The sequence below is a fragment of the Salvia miltiorrhiza genome, unplaced genomic scaffold, assembly GCF_028751815.1.
Source record: "Salvia miltiorrhiza cultivar Shanhuang (shh) unplaced genomic scaffold, IMPLAD_Smil_shh original_scaffold_468, whole genome shotgun sequence".
In the NCBI taxonomy this organism is placed as follows: domain Eukaryota; kingdom Viridiplantae; phylum Streptophyta; class Magnoliopsida; order Lamiales; family Lamiaceae; genus Salvia; species Salvia miltiorrhiza.
Genome location: NW_026651556.1, coordinates 214355 through 234037, shown reverse-complemented (window position 1 = coordinate 234037; position 19683 = coordinate 214355). Strand labels below are relative to the sequence as shown.

Genomic DNA, 19683 nt, shown 5'->3' with positions numbered 1-19683 from the left:
AGGGAAATCATCTTCGGAGGAGAAAATGAGGACTAACGGCAACTTTGCAGAGCTAAGCTGACCAGGCGAGAGTAATTCAAGTTAAAGAACAGAATAAAGGTGACAATCAACAGAGGAAGAGTATTTTCATAGTCAAAGGAGGAGCATGTTCGAGCCTCTGGCGAAGGACCATCAGTTGCAGAGAAGAGAGAAAAAGATCTCGAGGGGCGGCAGATCTAAAGAATAAGGACGAAGTGTACTTTTGCGCCTGCAAAAGAGCGCACCTAGGAGATGGTTGTGTAACCGAATGGTAGGCGGTCCCTTTCCACCTTTTTGCAGGAACCGTTACCTCTAACCCTCAACTTATCGGCTGACGTGGAAGATGCCTTAAAGTCGATAAGACGATTCTACCCTTGAGCATAAAGAAAGAAAAAACTAAAAATGACGGAATTACCCTCCCGTAATCAGAGCGGGAATTACTAGAATTCCCCTTATGTTATATAATCTATAAATAGTCGGAAGTCCACGTTGTAACACACGATTTATTTAGAAAATATACTTGTTTCAATGTTTTACTATAAACTGCTTTTAAAAAGATCTTTCTACAAACACAAATTTTAAATGTATTCAATTTAATGAAATACAAAAATGTGTACAAATCCAAAATATATGGATAGAGATGAATTTGTTGCGGGTTGCGAATCTCCACTTGATCCTCTGATTATCCTCTTCAAATGTTACTTGAGATCTGATGAGGAGTAATGTATGCAGAGTAGAGAAATGAACTGGGACAGAGGCATCGCTCGGGTCAGAGGAATCATTCGGTCAGAAGAATGGGCTCGGGTCAGAGGAACGGACTTCGTCAGAGGAACGGCCTCGGTCAGAGGAATCGCTGAAGTCAGAGGGATGACTTACTCACAGGATAGTCAACGGTAAATTGTGACCACTTCACCCGGGGAGGGCCAGAGCAGAGGAATCGTTCATGTACAGAGGAATGAGCAAAGACAGATGAAATTACCATCGTGCCCCTGACCACGCGGGGAGCATGACTTCTAGGATGAAATTACTATTCTACCCCCCAAATGTACTCTATAAATACCCCATGCACTCCTGCTATGTATAACTACGTGCTCTCTAATACAACAACAAGTTTACTCTTCTCTCAGCAATTCGACTTTATTCTCTCAACTTCCACAATCTACACTAGGTAAAATCCATAATCCAACCATATTTCACCAATTAAAATACCATCCGTTCAATCATGATTCACCAGCTTTTGGAGGGAAATACGTCTTCTTGATCTCCTTAGATTTGACTTGATGACTTGAACTTGAATTTGATATGTTTCTTGAAATTTTTGGAGGGAAGTTCGCCTTCTTGATCTCCTTGGATTTGATTTGATGACTTGAACTTGAATTGGTATTTGATGACGTTAATCCAGAAGGTTTCCACCTTATTTCTGAATTAAACGTTGACTTTGATAAATTTGATGAAGAACTCGTTGACTTCCTTGTAGAACGCCTTGATTGTTGGAGATGACTTCGTTGTAGTGGATTACTCTTTCAATGCTTGAGCTCTCAAATGATTTGTGTGTCCTTATGAGCTTCCTACATCTCATATTTATAGTTGTAGCAAAAGCTAATTAAGGAATCTTAGGGTTAAGCTTCAAAGCCTGAGCCCGTAAATCTTGGGCCTAGGGCTAAGGTGGCACAATATGATTGGATCTTCATGATTTATTTCCTTTTATGCAGAATTTGACACATGGCAGTTTCTAATTGGTTAATAAATCCACATAATTAAATATCAATTATATATCTATTTAATCTTGGAATTATATTTAATTTAATTTTAAAATATAAAATAAAATATAGAATTTAATATTTAATTTATAATTTCCACATGACACGATTTAATTGGCCATAAATTTTAATTGCCTACACTTCCATTCAAAAGTACTACCGTTAAGATAGTGAACTAAAAAAGAGCAACAGGAAAAGCACAAGTTGGAAGAGGAAGGGCCGATTCTCGAGCAACTAATATTCAAGCACCATTAACGTGCCCAACTCAAGTCATATTACAGAATTTAAGGTAATAATATCAGTGTTGGTAAAAAACCGTCTTCACCATTATGGGTATATAAAAGAAAATAAAATTTTAATGTGCATCTCTATATATCAGGTAAAAAGTGGTTTAAACTAATTCTAATGTTTTCACATAAAATAGGAGAAAGACATAACATGTTATATTTTGGATCACCAATCTCGCTTTAACTAGAACTGAAGAGATATGAGTCTTCGTCAAAAAAGAGTTTCGGTGATGTTTGTCACGAATATGAAAATTGAGTTTCCTCTTAAATAGTAATGTGAATGAGATTTGAATTTTGAATGGAGTGTGTGATTTGAATAATAGGTCACTGACACTAATAAGCTTAAATCTTGAATTTTTTGTACTAATTTTTGTAGAGATTCATTAAAAAGAGGAACCATATATATAATAATAAGATATTTTCTTTCTATTTATAAGCTATTCCAAATGAGGGGCATTATGTGGAGAGATATTTTCATCATTTTAGATATGTTTTTTTTTTTTTTTTAATTTGAAGGATAATTTCGTCTCTTCAACTCTTCAAGTGACACATCAGTCGATAACAAATATTCGATGGTCTTTCTTGTGTCAAGAACTGTCACGGGATCGCTTGTAGGTGTGTCACATACTGTCAGCTAAACAACTCTTTTCGTCTTCTTCTTCAACTTTGAATCCAAAATATCAGCGTTGCCATAACTCATTAGAATCTTTCATATTCTTTTGATTATCTTCTTAACATTGTTTGTTTCGTCTTCACCAATGTAGTCTTGACTTTATCGGTGATATGAATTGATCTGCTTTGCAGAGTAATCTCCACAGTTATGCTTCTTCATCTTTTCTTGGTTTGTCATCGGATCTCATATTTCAGATACACAAAATCTTGAGTACATTCGGGTGTGCCGTACAACCGGGTTGACCCGTACCCAAAATAGTACTCCCTCTGTCCGTGATATCGTTTCCACATTTATCATTGCGGTCCGTCCACGATATCGTTTCCACTTCCATTTATAGTTATATGGTCCACATAATACTTTATTCTCTTACCTTATATTTTCACTTTTATGGTGGGGCCCAAACTCCACTCACTACAATATCCATTACTATATTATCCACCACTTTTCTTAAAACTCGCGTCGTCCACAATGTGGAAACGATATCGCGGACAGATGGAGTATTATTTATATGGTTTGGATCAGGATATGAGTTCAAATTATGGTACAAATCAAAATCTAAGTGAAGGTGCAACTCAGTTGTACGGTACACGCGGGTGTACCCAAGACCACCTCTTTCAGATCTGAGTGGACTCGACTCTGTTGATCCAAATAGCAGTAATTTGAGCGTGTGTGTGTATGTGTTTTTCTTTTTTTGTCTAATTGAACATATCAACCAATTTTCTCGCCAATTTGTCCAATTTTACAACACTTTTGTATAATGCCTAGTTTAAACTATCTATCTATATATGCAACCACTTCTATTTGTTTTGTATTGACATTGTACTTTACGAATTTTATATATGCAACCACTTCTATTTGTTTTGTACTGACATTGTACATTACGAATGTTACATTCTTCAAATGTATCTTGAATCATGGTCATTGGTCAATGTTGCAATTGCAATTTGAAAATAAAATTAAATATGAGAAAAGAAGAAAACGATGATTTATTTAACACAATGATGACGGAAAAGTTTAAATCAATGATTTAATATTGAAAAGATCAAACATAAATGGTAAACTTCAAAAGTTGAAATTAAAATAAGTAATATTAACCACACAAAAATTGATTCAAATTGTTAGGGTTTTCCAATAAAGAAAATCCTCCCAAAAAGTGATGTATGCTGCTTGAATTGCAATGAGAACACGGTATTCTTTAGTAAAAGGCGAAAGAATAGTTCGCTATGTACCCATTGCGCAGCTGCGTATTTTAGAATTCGCAAATCTGCAGTATTTATAAACCCTTCCGTAGCATTCTTTGGTCTCTGGGCGATGTGGGTGGGATTCTCTTCGAGAAAAAGGTCTTTGCTGCCTTCTCCATAATTTAATGAATGCTTCGATTTTTTCACTATTTGCTTCAATTAAAAGTTGGCATTTGACAATTTCGAATCAAGTTTATCTTTCTAAGTTGGAAACTATATTTTTAATAATAATCAACTTTTCATTTGAACTCTAAAGTGGTATACTGCAAGAAGGATATTAAAAACCATATATTATTAACATCACACCCTAGATCTTTTAAAAAGAAAATCTTATCGTTTTACAAGTGTATACTTCTTCCATTTCTCTTTCTAAGTTGCATCAGCGATTTATTTTGATCGACTCCTGAAATCTAATATGTTGGCTTCGCTATGTAATGCTTTAGTTCAATTTTATTAAACATGTAATCTTTTTTTTTTATCAGAAAAATCAATAGATTAGAGAAGAAGGTACCAGAGGTACCAAAGTCAGAGATACAAGGCGAACGGTTCACCTGAGCACCAATCTAAGAAACACAAATCGGAGTCGATGACTCTAAAGACTTTATTTCAGCTCCAAAGTCTACCCTTAATTTCCTGAACCAGGGGTTGAATCTCCCAAGCCTTTCCATCAAAACGGCTTTCGTTCCTTGCCTTCCAAAGGAGCCAAATGGTGCAAATCCAAAGAACTTTGAGGAAATCACCGCTCTTCTTTCCTCTCCTCAAATTAAACATGTAATCTTAAAAATATTTATATTAATATAGTGCTTGGCTAAGCTTATTTTAAAGAACTTATAAGCACTTGGAGCTTATAAGATGTTTCAAGAGCTTATAAAATGTAGTTTCTTAAGATTTTATAAGTTGTCAAAGTGTTTGGATAATTGAGCTTATAAGCTAGAAAGAGAAATTTTAGTTAGAGAGAGAAAGTCGAAAAGAGATGATACTCCCTCCGTCCACGAATTGAGTACCCATATTTCCTTTTTCGTCCGTCCATAAAATGAGTACCCAATTCCTTTTTTGTCAAGTGTACCCCACACATCCCTTAATTATTACACTAAAAAAGTGGGACCCTTATTCCACTAACACCACACTCAATCACTTTCTTAAAATTCGTGCCGACCACAAATGGGTACTCATTTCGTGGACGGAGGGAGTAGTATTTTGTGTGTTAAGTGTGGTAGATGAAAAAATGAAAATGTGAATAAAGGGAAAAACTTTTGTCATATAAGAAAAGTGCTCAAGCTTCGCGAGACAACCTGAAAAAGAATATTGCTCAAGTTTCGCGGGACGGAGAGAGTACTTAGAGGGTGTTTGGTTGAGGATATAAGCTCTTTAAAACAGCTTGCAAGCTGTTTAGGAACTCATAAGCTTTTTCCAAGTGTTTGGCAAAATAAGCTTTTAAAGAATTTAAGCTGTAAAATTAAGCTCTAAGAGCTTATAAGCTCCCAAAAAAATAAGTTTATCTACTCCAACTTATTTTCTCATTTTCTTATAAGCAACACGCATTTTATAAAAATAACTCAACTATAATTTTTTATTTTTATTATACAGTAACTCTTTAAAACTCGTACCGAAAAGAAATTGTTCAAGTTTCACGGGACGGGGGGAATATCTTTTTCATATTAACAAAAGGGTTAATTGTCAATAAAACATGAAGTATACTTAAATTTTGATTTTTAACTAACACTATTTTCTTGGTCAATAAATACATGAGCTTTCAAGTTTAAAAATTCGGCTCGAATTAGGATTTCGACCACACTTAGAGGGTGTTTGGCTGAGCTTATAAGCTCCTCAAAACAGCTTATAAGCTGTTTAGAAGCTTATAAGCTCCTCCAAAGTGTTTGGCAAAATAAGCTCACAAACAGCTTATAAGCTCCAAAAATAAGCTCCAAGAGCTTATAAGCTCCCCAAAAAATAAGTTTCTCTACCCCAACTTATTTTTTTATAATCTCATATGCAACAATCATTTTACAAATATTTTTCAACTATAATTTATTATTTTCATTATATATCATTCAAGTTCATTTTTCTTCGATTTTCTCTCTCTAAAAAAATATTTTATCTCTCTAACAAAAAATTCTCTCTCTAGCTTATAAGCTTAATTATCCAAACACTTTGACAACTTATAAGCTCTTAAAAATTACATCTTATAAGCTCTTGAAACATCTTATAAGCTCTTTAAAATAAGCTTAGCCAAACACCCTCATTCTACGTGGAAGTCAGAAATTAATTACTTACTGCAAATCCGCGTCATAAGTCATAACTAGCTAGTTTACAAAATGTCACGTTGTTAATTTCGGTTTTCATGTAAGACTAAATGTGACAGAATTCTAATTGGGGTTGATTTTAAAAAATTAAAAGTTCATATATTTATTAGCAAAGAAAATAGTTTTGACTAAACATAAATGATTTAGATATAGTTCACATATTTTATAGACAATTAACTCCATTAACAAAATGCATGTTTTCGGTTCATAATTTTTTTTTTCATACTTTTATAAAATTGCAATAAATTTGGTAGATACAACGTGAACACAATTCTTCACAATCACAAATTATGACGTAAGCTCGACCACTTAGTTGACTTTAGGCAAGCATCTTTCCTAAGTGCAATGGAGATTGCAAACCACTACTTCCATGCTCCTTCCACTTGGATGTCTATGTGGGAGATATATACTAAACTTTTTTCACAAAAGTTGGTTACTTGTTATCCCTAAGAACTTCTTCCCTCACTTCATGTTTATTATTCACTTCTTTGGTTCTTACTCAATACCAAAAATTCAATTTAAACTTGCGTTTGTTGGAAATGTGACATTTACTTTTCATAACTTTTTGGTTCAAATTTCTCTAAAGTGAACATGTCTATAATGATTTTAATATGCACAGTCTAACTCGCTAGTTTCTATAGTGATTTTTTTTTTCTTTTTCCTTTTTTATTGAAAATTTTCACTTATTTGCCGGTTAGTTGAGATGATAGGGGAGAGTAAATTGAACTGAAACCGATAAACCGAATCAAATTACAGAATTTGATTCAATTTTGCGATCATTTTGGATTCAGTTTGATTTATAGAGTACACATGAGGGGTTATCATCTTCAATGCTCCGCCGAAAAGGGAGAGACAGAAGAAAAAATAATACTCCCTTCATCCTTATAAAAAGTAATTATTTGTAAATAACACGAGTTTTAATAGAGTAGATGAATGTGTTGTGAGTGGAGTAAGGGTCCTACTTTATTGTAGTGGAAAATTTACTAAAAATAGATTGAATACATTTTATGAGTACGGACGAAAATGACAAATTGGATACATTTTATGAGTATGGATGGAGTATTATTTAATGTATTTGCAATACAACCAACACAGATTATAAAATTGGGTTATCATTTTCTATTCCAACTTTTCATAGTCTTGTTTTCGTTAATATCTTAATCTTTAAAAGTTATCAACATCAATGATTGTTCAATCGTGTTATTAATTTTATCATCAAAATAAAGTAAATAACTGACACAAAATGAAAATATTGTCAATATTTAGAATAGAAAATATCAATAATCAGTTTGACTCAAAATTGTTAAGTTTTTCAACGAAGGAAACACCCTCCAGAAAATCATATAAATTGATTCAAATAGTTATTCAAATAGTTGAGTACAAACGAAGAACAGCCTCAAACAGCTGATTAAGATTATGTATACAATAAAAATTGACTCAATTTGTTGGGGTTTTCCAATAATACAATAAAAATTGACTTAATTTGTTGGGGTTTTCCAAAACGAAAACACCCTTCAAAAAGTGGCGTATGCTGCTTGAATTGCGACGAGCACACGGTATTCTTTAGTAAAAGGCGAAAGAATAGTTCGCTATGTGCTCAACGCGCAGCTGCGTATTTTAACACTTCGCAAATTTTCCATATTTATTAATATTGGCGTAGCATTTTGTTTGGGTTTGTCTGCGATGTGGGACTCATCCTAAGAGTAAAAGGTGTTTGCTCTGTCTTCTTCATTATTTTAATTAATGACTGCCTGGATTTTCTTTCACTATTTGCTTTAACGAAAATTTTGGCACTAATCTACTTTTTAATTGAATGTTTATTTGTAAGTAGAGATGTCAATTCAGCTCGAAATATATGAGCTGACTCAATTAACTCGCTACACTAAGAGGATTAGGGTTGAAAATTTTCAATCGATGAAAATTATAACTCGATTAGCCCCGTAACCAAATAGTCCGACACTCGATAGGATCGATCCGAAACCCTATAGGGCTGACCCAAAAAAAATGTGTTCGCTTGATTATGTGAATTTTTTTTTGTTATTTGATTTTCAACTTCATTATCTTGCTTATGAAATTTAGTATAATAAAATATTTTTTTCAAAAATTTGTGAAATGTATTTTGATTCAATATTAGAAAGTTATACTCATTATTTCACTTATCCGTATTTATAATCCAATACCTAACATAAATATTTAGATGTAAAAATAAAAAAATGATACTTATTTAATAAATGGGTAATTGTCTGTAAATCCATAACGTTTACACGAAATTGATTTTTGCACCTAATTTTATTTTTCTACTTTTAAATACATAATCTTTCGTTTTTGTCTCAAATTTATTCCGTGACCAATTTTTTCTTAAGCTGGCGTTGGAAATGCCACTGTGGCAATCTGAATTGCATTGAATTAGATACATCAACAGTTTCAACAAATCAAATATCCCTATAAATTTGCATTGAATTCAAATATCCCTATAAATTTGCATTGAATTAGGCAGGGGCTGCGCGCACGCAAACCCCCTCTACCACAAATTATGACGTAAGTTCGACCACTTGGGTCGACTTTAGGCAAGCACCCTCCTAAGTGCAATGGAGGTTACAAACCTAGGCCATGAGCCTTCTAGATCAACCATCGACCCCGTCCAGGTAAGTATGGGATTTGATTTTATTTCTTCCATTTATCCACACGCTACTTCCATGCTCCATCTACTTGGATACCTATGTGGGATATACACTTTGTTTATTCAAAAAATTAATCGCTTCCTTCTCCTTTGCCTCCTTTGCATTTTTGACATTTACTTTACATAATTTTTTGTTTCAAAATTTATTCGAAGTGTATACGTCTATAACCACATTAATATACACTTATTTTTTTTTTTTTTTATCAGGAAAAAAATCATATAGTATTAACTATAGGCTTCGGTATCCTTTGCCCAGAAGCGTTTACAAAATGAGAGAAAATCAAAAGCAGAGGCTTGAAAAGGGTCCTAAACACTTGAGTGCCTCTATTGCAGAGTTAATCTATCAACTTTGCATCAGAAAACCATATGCCATTTTCCACCCCCACATTCTGAATTTGATCTCTGCCAGCAGTTTTTCCGATTTCCAAACTTAATTTGATTCGATTTTGAGATCGTTATCATCCTCAATGCTCCGCCGGAAACACTCATGTTATCAACCTTGCTTACAATTTCAGTTGTCCACCAGAGCTTGGGAGTTGAAGAATTTGCATTGGTTAGCTCAATAGACTCATCATTATGCAATGTTCTCATAATTCTTCACTTGGAAGCTTGGGTTGGATATGTGGATCCTCCTTCCTTTATGCTCCAAACACCTTTTATTTCTTGATTTTTTAGTCATTATTGTAATGAAAACATGATTTGCTTTTTTCTATCAAATCATAATTTTCTATTTTAATTTCTATAGATTATTGCTAAGAAAACTCCTGAGTATTTTGAGTATGATGTTTTGGCCTGTAAGAGTTGAGAGAACATTATGTCCTATTTTTCAGAAAACATGAGCCACTATTTGAACGAACATCGGCGCCAAATTTTGACCAAGTGTATTTGATTATATGTATAGTTTACGACCGCCAAATTTCATCAATTTCCATTATGGTTTGATACATTAATTTCAAACAACTCAAATTAGACAACTTGAAACTACCAAGTTTAAAAAAAAAGGATGAGAGCCCAAGTTTACTCTTTGAATTGAGGGATCAAATGAACGGATCTCCCTGTGAAATTTTAACCGTAGATACGCATGTATGTATACTAGGTATCTGGAGATTTTCAGCCATTTTCATTGAGCTTAGCCTTGTTTTCTACAAGTTCAAAGTAGTCAACTTGAAACTGTCCAATTTCAAGATGCCATTTTCAAATGAGTATATCTTCTGAACCATAGCAGTTGATAGAGTCATTCAAATTGGAGATGTCTCAAAGTTTTCAGAAAGCTATTTTCTGTATTTTTTCAAGCATTCTACGAATTATAATGAATTTTTAAAAAAAAATTGAATTAAAACAGTAGTCATTTTGAAAAATTTGCCAAAAAACTGGCTAAAGCGTTGAGTATGAGTTAAACTTGAACACAGACCTTACTTGATTATTATATAATTATGTGTCTAAATGCATGAATTATGTGCATGTTAAAGAGTTAGTAAGTTAGGAAAAAGGGTAAACCAACGCAACATGAGGGTTATCATCTTCAATGCTCCGCTGGAAAGGGAGAGACAGAAGAAAAAATAACATCTTAGTTGAAATGTAGTTCATCTAAAATGTACTTGAAATAGAACCAACACAGATTATAAAATTGGGTTATCATTTTTTATTCCAATTCTTCATAGTCTCGTTTTTGTTAATATCTCAATTTTTAAAATTTATCAGTTAGAGCTTTTGAAACATCATTGATTGTTCAATCTTGTTTTCAATTTTATCATCAAAATAAAATAAAATAAAATAATTGACACAAAAGGAAAAGAGATTAGAATAGAAAAGATCATTAATCAGTTCGACTGAAATTGTTATGTTTTTCAACGAAGAAAACACACACTAAAAAACCTATAAATTGTATCAAATAATTGAGGTTGGCCAATGAAGAACGACATCAAATAGCTGATTAAGTATCCTACAAAAATTGACTTAATTTTTTGGGGTTTTCCAATAAAAAAACACCCTTCAAAAAGTAGCGTATGCTGCTTGAATTGCGACGAGCACACGGTATTCTTTAGTAAAAGGCGAAAGAATAGTTCGCTATGTGCTCAACGCGCAGCTGCGTATTTTAAAACTTTGCAAATTTTCCATATTTATTAATACTGGCGTAGCATTTTGTTTGGGTGTGTCTGCGATGTGGGATGTGTCTGCGTCTTCTTCATTAATTTAATTAAATGACTGCCTGCATTTTCTTTCACGATTTGCTCTAACAAAAATTTTGGTACTAACACTTTTTAAGTGAATGTATACCTGCAAGAAAGATATTAAAATAACATGACATTCTAGTCCTTTAAAAGAGTTTCTGTATATCGTTTTTAGCTATTTACTTTTTCCATTTTCTTTCTCTAGTTCCATCACTGATTTATTTTGATTGACTCCTGAAATCCAATATGTTGGCTTCGCGATGTAATGTTTTAGTTCAATTTTAACAAAACGTATAATCTTATAAATATATGTATCACTATTTTCATATTGGCAAAATACATCTTTAAGTTCTTATACCTTTCAATATTTATTTCAGTAGGTTCTTACACTATTTTTATTTTTGGGTTAATTGTATATAAATTATTGAACTTTCAACAAATTTTTATTACAAACTTTAAAATCTTTATTAAAATTACTCAACTATTAATCTCTTCTCATTTTGCATATTTGTCCATTTTTCATCGTGTTGTTATGGCATGAATATGCTTGCGTAGCATAAATACAACTATGTGGAAAAATAGAACTGATTGTAATGTATAGTTGATTAATGTATCTTAATAGAGGTATTTAAAGTTCACGTGCAAAATGAAAATTTGTTGAAAGTTCAATAATTTATATGCAATTAATCCTTTATTTTTTAATAAAATCATGAGGTCCTTGCACTATTTTTAAGAGGTATTTTAATCTAACATCATAAACATTTCTATTAAAAGAAATATATTCGATACATTTATGTGATACTTTGATAGTTTCAACAAGTCAAATATCATGTTCCTATAAATTTGCATTGAATTAGTTAGGGGCTGCGCGAACGCAAGCCCCTCTACCACAAATTATGACGTAAACTCGACCACTTGGATCGACTTTAGGCAAGCACCCTCCTAAATGCAATGGAGGTTACAAACCTAAGCCATGAGCCTTCTAGATCACCCATCGACCCCGTCCAGGTAAGTTCCATGCTCCATCTACTTGGATACCTATGTGGGATATACACTTTATTAAAAAAAATTGCTTCTTTCTCCTTTGCATTTTTGACATTTGCTTTACATAATTTTTTGTTTCAAATTTATTTGAAGTGTATACGTCTATAACGACATTAATTTATTTTGATTTGGATCGATTTTGATATCATTTTGGATTCAGGTTGATTTTTAGAGTATTGAGGGTTAACATCCTCGGTGCTCCGCCATAAACAGAGAGACAGAAACAAACCTTATTCTTTTTCTAATACAACAAATTTGTTACAATTAAATACAACATATTGTGGTATTTACTCATTCATAATACATGACAACACCCTTCAAATTAGCCATAGCTATTGTCAGAATGGGCAAATGTTGCACAATACGAAACCAGTTTAAGTGCTTATTTTATTTTGCAGCTTCGAATGGCTCTCTCTCATCTTCATATACAGTTTCTAGGATCATCTTCAGTAAAAACACACACGAATATGGCATAGGAAACCTCAAAGGTGGACCCTTCGCCTTCATATCTTCTTTCTCAATACGAACCTTTCCATTCCTGCATCAACCTGGTATGTAATGTCATCAATCTTGCTTACAATCAGCTGTCTACCAGAGCTTGGGAGTCGAAGAATTTGCATTGGTTAGCTCAGTCGACTGATCATTATGCAATGTTCTCATAATTCTTCGTTTGGAAGCTTAGGTTGGATCTGCGGATCCTCCTTCCTTTATGCTCCAAACACCTTTTATTTCCTCGAACAGGACTTCTTTTACAAGGAGAGCCGTCTTCCAAGATAATTCCACAAGTGAGGTTAAACTTTTTGCCGGAGGTTTGCTCACAAGGATGATGGTTCTCTGTGATATATCTCTGTTTCTGATCTTGATTATCAGAATACTCTTGATAAGTTTCTACACCAGATTTTGGGTTGGCAGCAAGAGGGAGTTTTCCTTCTGTAGCCAACTTTGAATTGTAGCCGTTGACTCTCAGTCCTTTGTGCACAGCACATCGTTTTCTTCCTGCAACAGGTGGTGAAGTGCAAACAGATCCATGGCCGGTGGCAACTCCACAAATATTATCACCACAATCACCATAACCAGAGTGCATTGGTGTTTCCTGCAACCTCCTAACTCCATGTATTCTAGAGAATATTGTACTATTACCAGTTCCATTCATATTAGAGCCGTTTCTGATTTTAATGCCCACTTCCCTCTTGTTGGAGAAAAGAAACTCTTTTGCAAGAAGAGAAAACTTGGACGTTTTTTCAAGACGTTCAAGTTTTTTGTGGATATCATCTTGGCGGCGTGAAACATTGCTGCCTTTATTCCATGCATAATCAAATTTGTCAAGCAGCTGTTTCTCAGTTATCTCTGCATCATTCTTACTTTTTATCTGTGAAAATAATTCAAGAAATGAGACTAACGTTGAAAAATTAGATCCTGCATGATGAGATAAGATATCTTTATTGCCATAAGATGATAATTGGTTAAATGGACTGAGTCCTATAATAAGACAAACTAGCATCATCACAAGTGATGTGTTAACCAAGGACTGAATTTGGATTAACACTTTTGAATCACACACAACACACTCCTATGCTTTTCTGGAGAAGGACCAAGTATCAGTACAATTAAACATATGCAGATTGCATCATTTTGACAATTTTAAGTACCTCTAAGATTTTGAATCAGCCAGCTTGCCATCCCGAGTTTCAGGTACCACAAAACTTGGGAATAGATTCAGTTAATTTAGTTAAAAAAATACCTTTCTTTTCTTTTCTTTTCTTTTCTTTTCTTTTCTTTTCTTTATAGTAAAGAGGTGCACCAAAATTTTCTTGTAGCAGAAAAATTCTACTGATTTTGGGGAATGGATCACAATTTTCTTTATCTGTGTGCTGAATAAGAAAGCTTATGAGAGATTAAGATGAAGAGCATACTCTTAATACACATAATCATAATACAGTCGGTGCGAGTTTTTCAATTTTCTGCTAAGGGGAGATAAGGGATGCTGCAGTCATTTGGACCTAAAAAGAAAATAGGGCATAGGAATTATTATAATTAAAAAAAAAAAAAAAACCCTTCTTGTATTGCTTTATTCTTGTAGAAAATGTGTATCCAGTCTTATTTTTTCAATTTTCAGTCACTTATCACTCATTCATGCTACTGCGCCTGTTGGAATGCAAATGAACAATTACACTAAATGAATCAATCAATAAATTAGAAGTCTCATAGATATAGTACTTACAGGAGCACATCTATAAACGATTGGCAGCCCTCTTGAGAATATATCTGTAAATAATCCAGGTCCCTTATGAGAAGAAATACTTTGACAACTAACAGTTTTGCTACTTGTATATCCATTTTCCAAATGGGCACCATCACGGCCATACTGCTGCAGTCGGTTCCTAAGATTATCGGCCTGTCCAAGATAAACGGGAATGACAGAACTTGAGTCCAGCTTTCTGGTTTCCCTTCCAGATTGTGGGCGTGATGTAGCAATCCCAAGCTCATAAACTCCTGGACATGAAGTCCAGTTTGGGAGGTTTTCTGTCCTATACCTTTCTACTCCTTCTTTTCCCATCGAATAATCTTCCCAATCAAAGGCTCCTATTAGGATCTGGTCATACATCAGCATCAAAATTAGAAACTTTGTTGGTCAATCTCATTCGGAGCATCCTTTTATTTTCCAAAACCGAAAACTATGTTATTTGCTGAACCTAAACTCATTCAACTATCGCTTCGAAAATTAGAAACTTTGTTGGTCCATCTCATTCAGAACATCCTTTTATTTTCCATTCGCACCTCGCTGATGCTGATACAAGTAAATCACAGCCCTCAATAGGACCTAACAGAACAAACACTAATAGTGATCTCTTCATTCTCTTGCAATGGTTATAAGTGTCTACTTTTGAAAATACTGTCAATTATAATTCAGTTCAATTACTTCCTCAACATCATGAATCCTTCAATCAAAAAGCAGGATAGATCGGGAAAACTTCTTTCTCAAGCAAACACAAATACTTTAGAAATAAACTACGAATTATCAGCCTCTTAGTATTTTGAGTGTTCACCAAAATAAATCTAAGCCCTCTACTAAATTCAATGCAGCTAAACTCAAACTCCTCAAGCCCCATAGGAGAAATTCCCCCTTTTCTGTGCGGTCAACATGTTACTATCAGAGAAACCAGACCAATTAATTCATCAAGAGCACAAATCGCGACTTAACAGAAGCCATTTGTGTTAATTCTTTTACTCCAAGAGAAAGATAGTAGAGTTTTTTCACAGCTCATAAACAAGCAGTAAACACATTGAAAGAGATAGGAAGCAGGCGATAAGTGTGTGTTGAGGAAAGAAGAGGACCTTCCATTGGGAGAAAGCAGAGTCGTGTTTGGTGCGCCGGAAATCCTCTCTCTTGAGCCGTGTGGTGGTGGTTGAAGAGGTGTCGGAAGCGGAGCTGCGCGCTCCCAGTCCCATTCAGCTCGCTCCTCAGTCTATCACCGGAGCTGACAGTTGCTTTCGGGCCCCTTTTTATAGTTTTCCAATTTGAAAGACAAATCAGCCCCTGCGAACCCGCTCTTCATCAAATCAAATACTACTATTTTAAAAATACTAAACTGTAAACTCTACAAAAACTAAGATTAATGAAAAGATTAACAGCTCTTCCCCTCAAAAAAAAAAAGATTAACAGCTCTATGGAAAGTAAATTATGGTGGGTGGTAGATAAAAAATTATTCATGCATTTTTATTTGTAAACTAAGAAATAAGAATTATGAATTACATGTAAAACACGCATGAATTCGCTGTATAAATGTATAAATTGCAAAAAATAAATTTTTGTTATATTTGGAATTCGAACTCAGGACCATGAATTCATCCAACAGGATGATGATCTAACGCTTGAAAATGATTATTATTTTACAACAAAAGGTTTACGCTTAGAATATATATCAAGTAACCCTACTATATAGTGGGGTATTTCTCTTTCTTGTAGCTTCAAATTTTTTGTTAGCTTTTGGCGAGGTTGTTGTAGCTCCCTTCCACCTTTCTTTTCTGATTGATACATGTTCTTGTGAAGTCCTTGAGTCTTCCATACTTGTAGAATGCGTGAAACCATTCATGCGTTGTTTCACTTATTTTCGGCTCGTTCATTTATGTCTCGTTCTTCTCTTTTGTCTTTTCATGATTCATCTTTCTAAATTGTGCACTTCTATGTTCTGTCTCTTCGTATGATGTCTTTCTATGTTTGTCTTGCTTCGTTCTATCTTTTTATTCAAGCATTCTAAGTTATACGTGCTTCCATTGAGCACTTTAAGTTTTTCTTGATTCTCCTATAGCACTTCATGCTAGGAGTCTATCTCATAAGATTCTCATGCTACTACTATCTAGTGTATTTCTCTATCTGCAAGAAAATTACACCTTTCTGAACTGATAGCTAAGGCGATAAACTAGGCCTACCTACTAATAGCTGCTGGTCATAAAGACATAAAATCATTGTGACAATTTTACTCTGACGGTAAACAATAACTGTTTCCTGAGTCAAAGCTCAAATACTGGTCATAAAAATATGACAATCTTTCTGGTCATATAAATACATATGACAAATCTTTCTGGCTATTCGAGCTAAAGCTCGAAATAACATCTTTATGTGTATTGAGTTGTACAATAAACTAAAATCTTTTCCTTTAACAAGAACTTTTGCTTTTGAAATCACTTTGAACACTTGTACGCACTTTAAGTAAAATTGGTTAAAATTGTGTACCTTTCTTACTTGAGAGCGATGTGAAGGCGAGCTGAGATTGCTGTGTAGCTTAGACATCAAAGAACTAGAGGTCTCAGAACCAAGAACTTTTGCTCTAATATCATTTGTAACAGCTCCGATTTTCCGGGAGAATAAGAAATGAGCAGGACTATTAGGCTTTACTTAATTAAATCGGTAATGCACCCTTAGAGTCGGTCATCATTTCATTAATCAAAAAATATGTTGTATTTAAAAGACAACAAGTACGACGTTATACTAAAAACAACATTTCGTACTAGGCATATAATATATGCGAGATATCAATTGCTAGGGAAAACGATGGAAAATGGAATTCAAATTAAATCAATCTAAAAGTATCAACATAGTTGCGCATCAGATTGTATTCACCAAGTGAATTTATTTTAGCAGAAGTAAAACATAGCGTTCTTCAATATCACAGGAACAACCTTTCCTCAGCATCGCACGTCACCACCAGCTGCTCAATCTGCAAAAGGTTTTGAAAACATTTGCAAGACTGAGTACTAGTGTACTCAGTGGGTTGAGCCATTTAAAAATATTTTGAAAGCTATTTACTGAAAAGATAATTCATGATTTAATCAATATAACACAAAATATTTTTAAAACGTGTCATTCCATGCATACTAAAAATAATCTGGCTCATATTTTCTTGGCTCATCTATTGGGCGCTATCTACAACTGGTCGTCATCGATCTCTCAAGCCAACAAGTTCTGGTGTCCGTACACAATTCTGGTTAGCAGAGCTAACAAAGTTCTGGTTGGCGAAGCCAACAATGTTCTGGTAGTAGCAATAACCAATAGAGAACAAAAATATTTTAAGCATGAGCCATCAACTTTAACATTTCATAAAAACGAGCTTATTAGCTCAAACATACATTTCATAAATAAAGTCTCACTTGATTGCTGATAATCCAAACAATTAAACCGAGTTGATCAGAATCCTAAGTATCCTCTTCTGTAAGTCCTACAAGATAAGTTCTCAACTTAAGCTCGTAGTTCTAAAGTAAACCTTAACCTTATTCATAATTCGTCATCACTTTCTAACTAGATTCGCATTACCCGGATTTTCAAAAGAATTCAACATAAAACTTGAAAATCATTTTTTTTTTGCTACGGGCTTCAACAATATCCTTATTTGACTTTTTATTTAAAAACTCAACTTGAGCATTAAATCAACTGGAAAATATTTTTCTTACAAAAATTTGTAAGACTTTAGTATATAAATTAAAACATGTAATTAAATAATTATATGCATACAATAACACTTGTAGAAAAATAAATAATGAGGAATTTAATTAATTAAATCACAATCCAAATTAACTTAAGTAATTGGTTCAATTAATAATTTAAATGGGCAAATCCAACAAATAAAGATGCAGCCCAATTATCTAATTGATAGCCCAAACCATGAGCCCAACTAAAAATTAATCCCAACTCAACTTATAAGAACAAAAAAGGCCCAGAAACTTTAGCCCAATCCCTCTCTCTCTCTCTCCTCTTCGTTCTCTCTCTCTCTCTCCTTTCTTTCTTTCTGCAGATGCACACCTCTCATCATCTGCCTCATCTCTCCCTTCAATCTACCACCGCCTACCCTCTTCTCGCCGTTGATACGGCCACCACGACCACTCCCTCTTCTCGCTCTTCCTTTTCCCCTTAAAAATCACGAAAACCCCCCAAAAATCCCCAGCTTCTCTCTCCTCTTCGATTTCCGGCGAGCTAGCCACCGCCTCCCTCCTTCAGCTGACAGCTACGGTCAGCCGGACCGTACCCATCGCCGCCCCGCCCCTTTCCTTGACAGACGAACGGCCGCAGGCATCGGCTACCACCGGTGGACCTCAAGGGCCGAGGCCGCCGAACAGACCCGCCGTCCAGCCGCCTCCCCTTTCTCTCTCTATTTCTGGCAGACGGCCAGCAGGAGCATCGGCCGCTGCCGCCGCCGATCCTCCCTCCTAATCTTCACCCCTCTCTCTCGGCGAGAAGCCGCCGCCATCCATCGGCGTCGCGGCCACAACGCCGCTGCCGACAGCAGCAGCAAAGCCGCTGAAGGCCTGCCTCCTCTGTTCTCCCTCGACCCCAACCTGCCCGACTCGCAACAACAACAACAGCTTCTAAAACTCACGCACACAGCAGCAGCACACACACACACACACACAAAAATAGCTTCTTTTGTTACATCAATTAATTAGCTCAATTGCAGAAAAATGCATCTGTCTACATAAATGTGGATAGATTATATATATATATATATATATATATATAATATGTGCTCAAAGTCAATTTGTCATCCGTTGCATTATGTCTCAAGGTCCTCTGCAAAAAAAAATGATGGTTCTTGAAGTAGATTATTGATTATTGAATGGATGTGTGAGTTGGTTTACCTCTTGTGAAATAAATTGATTTCTCCAGATTATGGGTGGGAGTGGGTTGCTGTAAATTGATGTTTGTGATGGTATTCGACTTTGCAAGAAATTCTGAAGGGATTGCGAAAGTTGTTCTTCAAATTGGAAATGAAGAAAATAAGCTGGGATTTGATGGCAAGAGAATTGCGTCTGTTATAACATTGCTGGAAAATTGTGAAGAAGTTTCATAGTGAAATCGAATTGGAGTAAGATCTGTGAGGGTGATTAGAAACGATGATGAATCATCTTGAAATAGGAGGAAAATGGGGAAGTGGATGCACTCTCCAACCAATAATTAAATCAGTAAAAATGAAAATATCTGGAATAGTAGTAATACAACTGGGCATCTGAATT

General features: G+C 34.7%; 1 protein-coding gene and 5 non-coding genes across 9 annotated transcripts; all 6 read right to left on the bottom strand.

Annotated features, from left to right (window-relative positions):
• Positions 1–3861: 3861 nt before the first annotated feature.
• LOC131004928 (U5 spliceosomal RNA) lies at positions 3862–3980 on the bottom strand. The gene has a single exon (XR_009095155.1). It is a non-coding gene; the product is annotated as a U5 spliceosomal RNA (small nuclear RNA).
• Positions 3981–7772: 3792 nt separating this feature from the next.
• Positions 7773–7892, bottom strand: LOC131004926 (U5 spliceosomal RNA). The gene has a single exon (XR_009095153.1). It is a non-coding gene; the product is annotated as a U5 spliceosomal RNA (small nuclear RNA).
• An 884-nt stretch (positions 7893–8776) lies between these two features.
• Positions 8777–8935, bottom strand: LOC131004922 (U1 spliceosomal RNA). The gene has a single exon (XR_009095149.1). It is a non-coding gene; the product is annotated as a U1 spliceosomal RNA (small nuclear RNA).
• Positions 8936–10931: 1996 nt separating this feature from the next.
• On the bottom strand, positions 10932–11050 carry LOC131004927 (U5 spliceosomal RNA). Its single transcript, XR_009095154.1, has one exon. It is a non-coding gene; the product is annotated as a U5 spliceosomal RNA (small nuclear RNA).
• A 940-nt stretch (positions 11051–11990) lies between these two features.
• On the bottom strand, positions 11991–12149 carry LOC131004925 (U1 spliceosomal RNA). The gene has a single exon (XR_009095152.1). It is a non-coding gene; the product is annotated as a U1 spliceosomal RNA (small nuclear RNA).
• A 248-nt stretch (positions 12150–12397) lies between these two features.
• Positions 12398–19675, bottom strand: LOC131004886 (protein EFFECTOR OF TRANSCRIPTION 2-like). 4 transcript variants are annotated; one of them, XM_057931640.1, is made up of 6 exons: positions 19309–19674; positions 17827–17894; positions 16913–17396; positions 15514–15715; positions 14399–14770; positions 12398–13546 (listed from the first exon to the last, which is right to left on the bottom strand). In XM_057931640.1, the coding sequence occupies exons 4-6, from the start codon at positions 15625–15627 to the stop codon at positions 12821–12823; spliced, it is 1212 nt and encodes a 403-aa protein (XP_057787623.1). In that variant the 5' UTR covers positions 15628–15715; positions 16913–17396; positions 17827–17894; positions 19309–19674; the 3' UTR covers positions 12398–12820. The 4 variants fall into 4 exon arrangements, with proteins under 4 accessions (XP_057787623.1, XP_057787626.1, XP_057787624.1 ...); XM_057931643.1 differs by lacking the exon at positions 16913–17396 and having other exon boundaries at positions 19309–19675; XM_057931641.1 differs by lacking the exon at positions 17827–17894.
• Between the last annotated feature and the right edge of the window lie 8 nt (positions 19676–19683).

What these genes read in the sequence shown, in the direction of transcription:
- LOC131004886 (XM_057931643.1), bottom strand. Translation starts at nt 15,627, where the DNA reads ATGGGACTGGGAGCGCGCAGCTCCGCTTCCGACACCTCTTCAACCACC. An exon ending in CTGCTTTCTCCCAATGGAAG is followed by an intron (nt 14,771 to 15,513) that starts GTCCTCTTCTTT and finishes ATGTATGACCAG; the next exon opens with ATCCTAATAGGAGCCTTTGA. An exon ending in TCGTTTATAGATGTGCTCCT is followed by an intron (nt 13,547 to 14,398) that starts GTAAGTACTATA and finishes TTATTTTCACAG; the next exon opens with ATAAAAAGTAAGAATGATGC.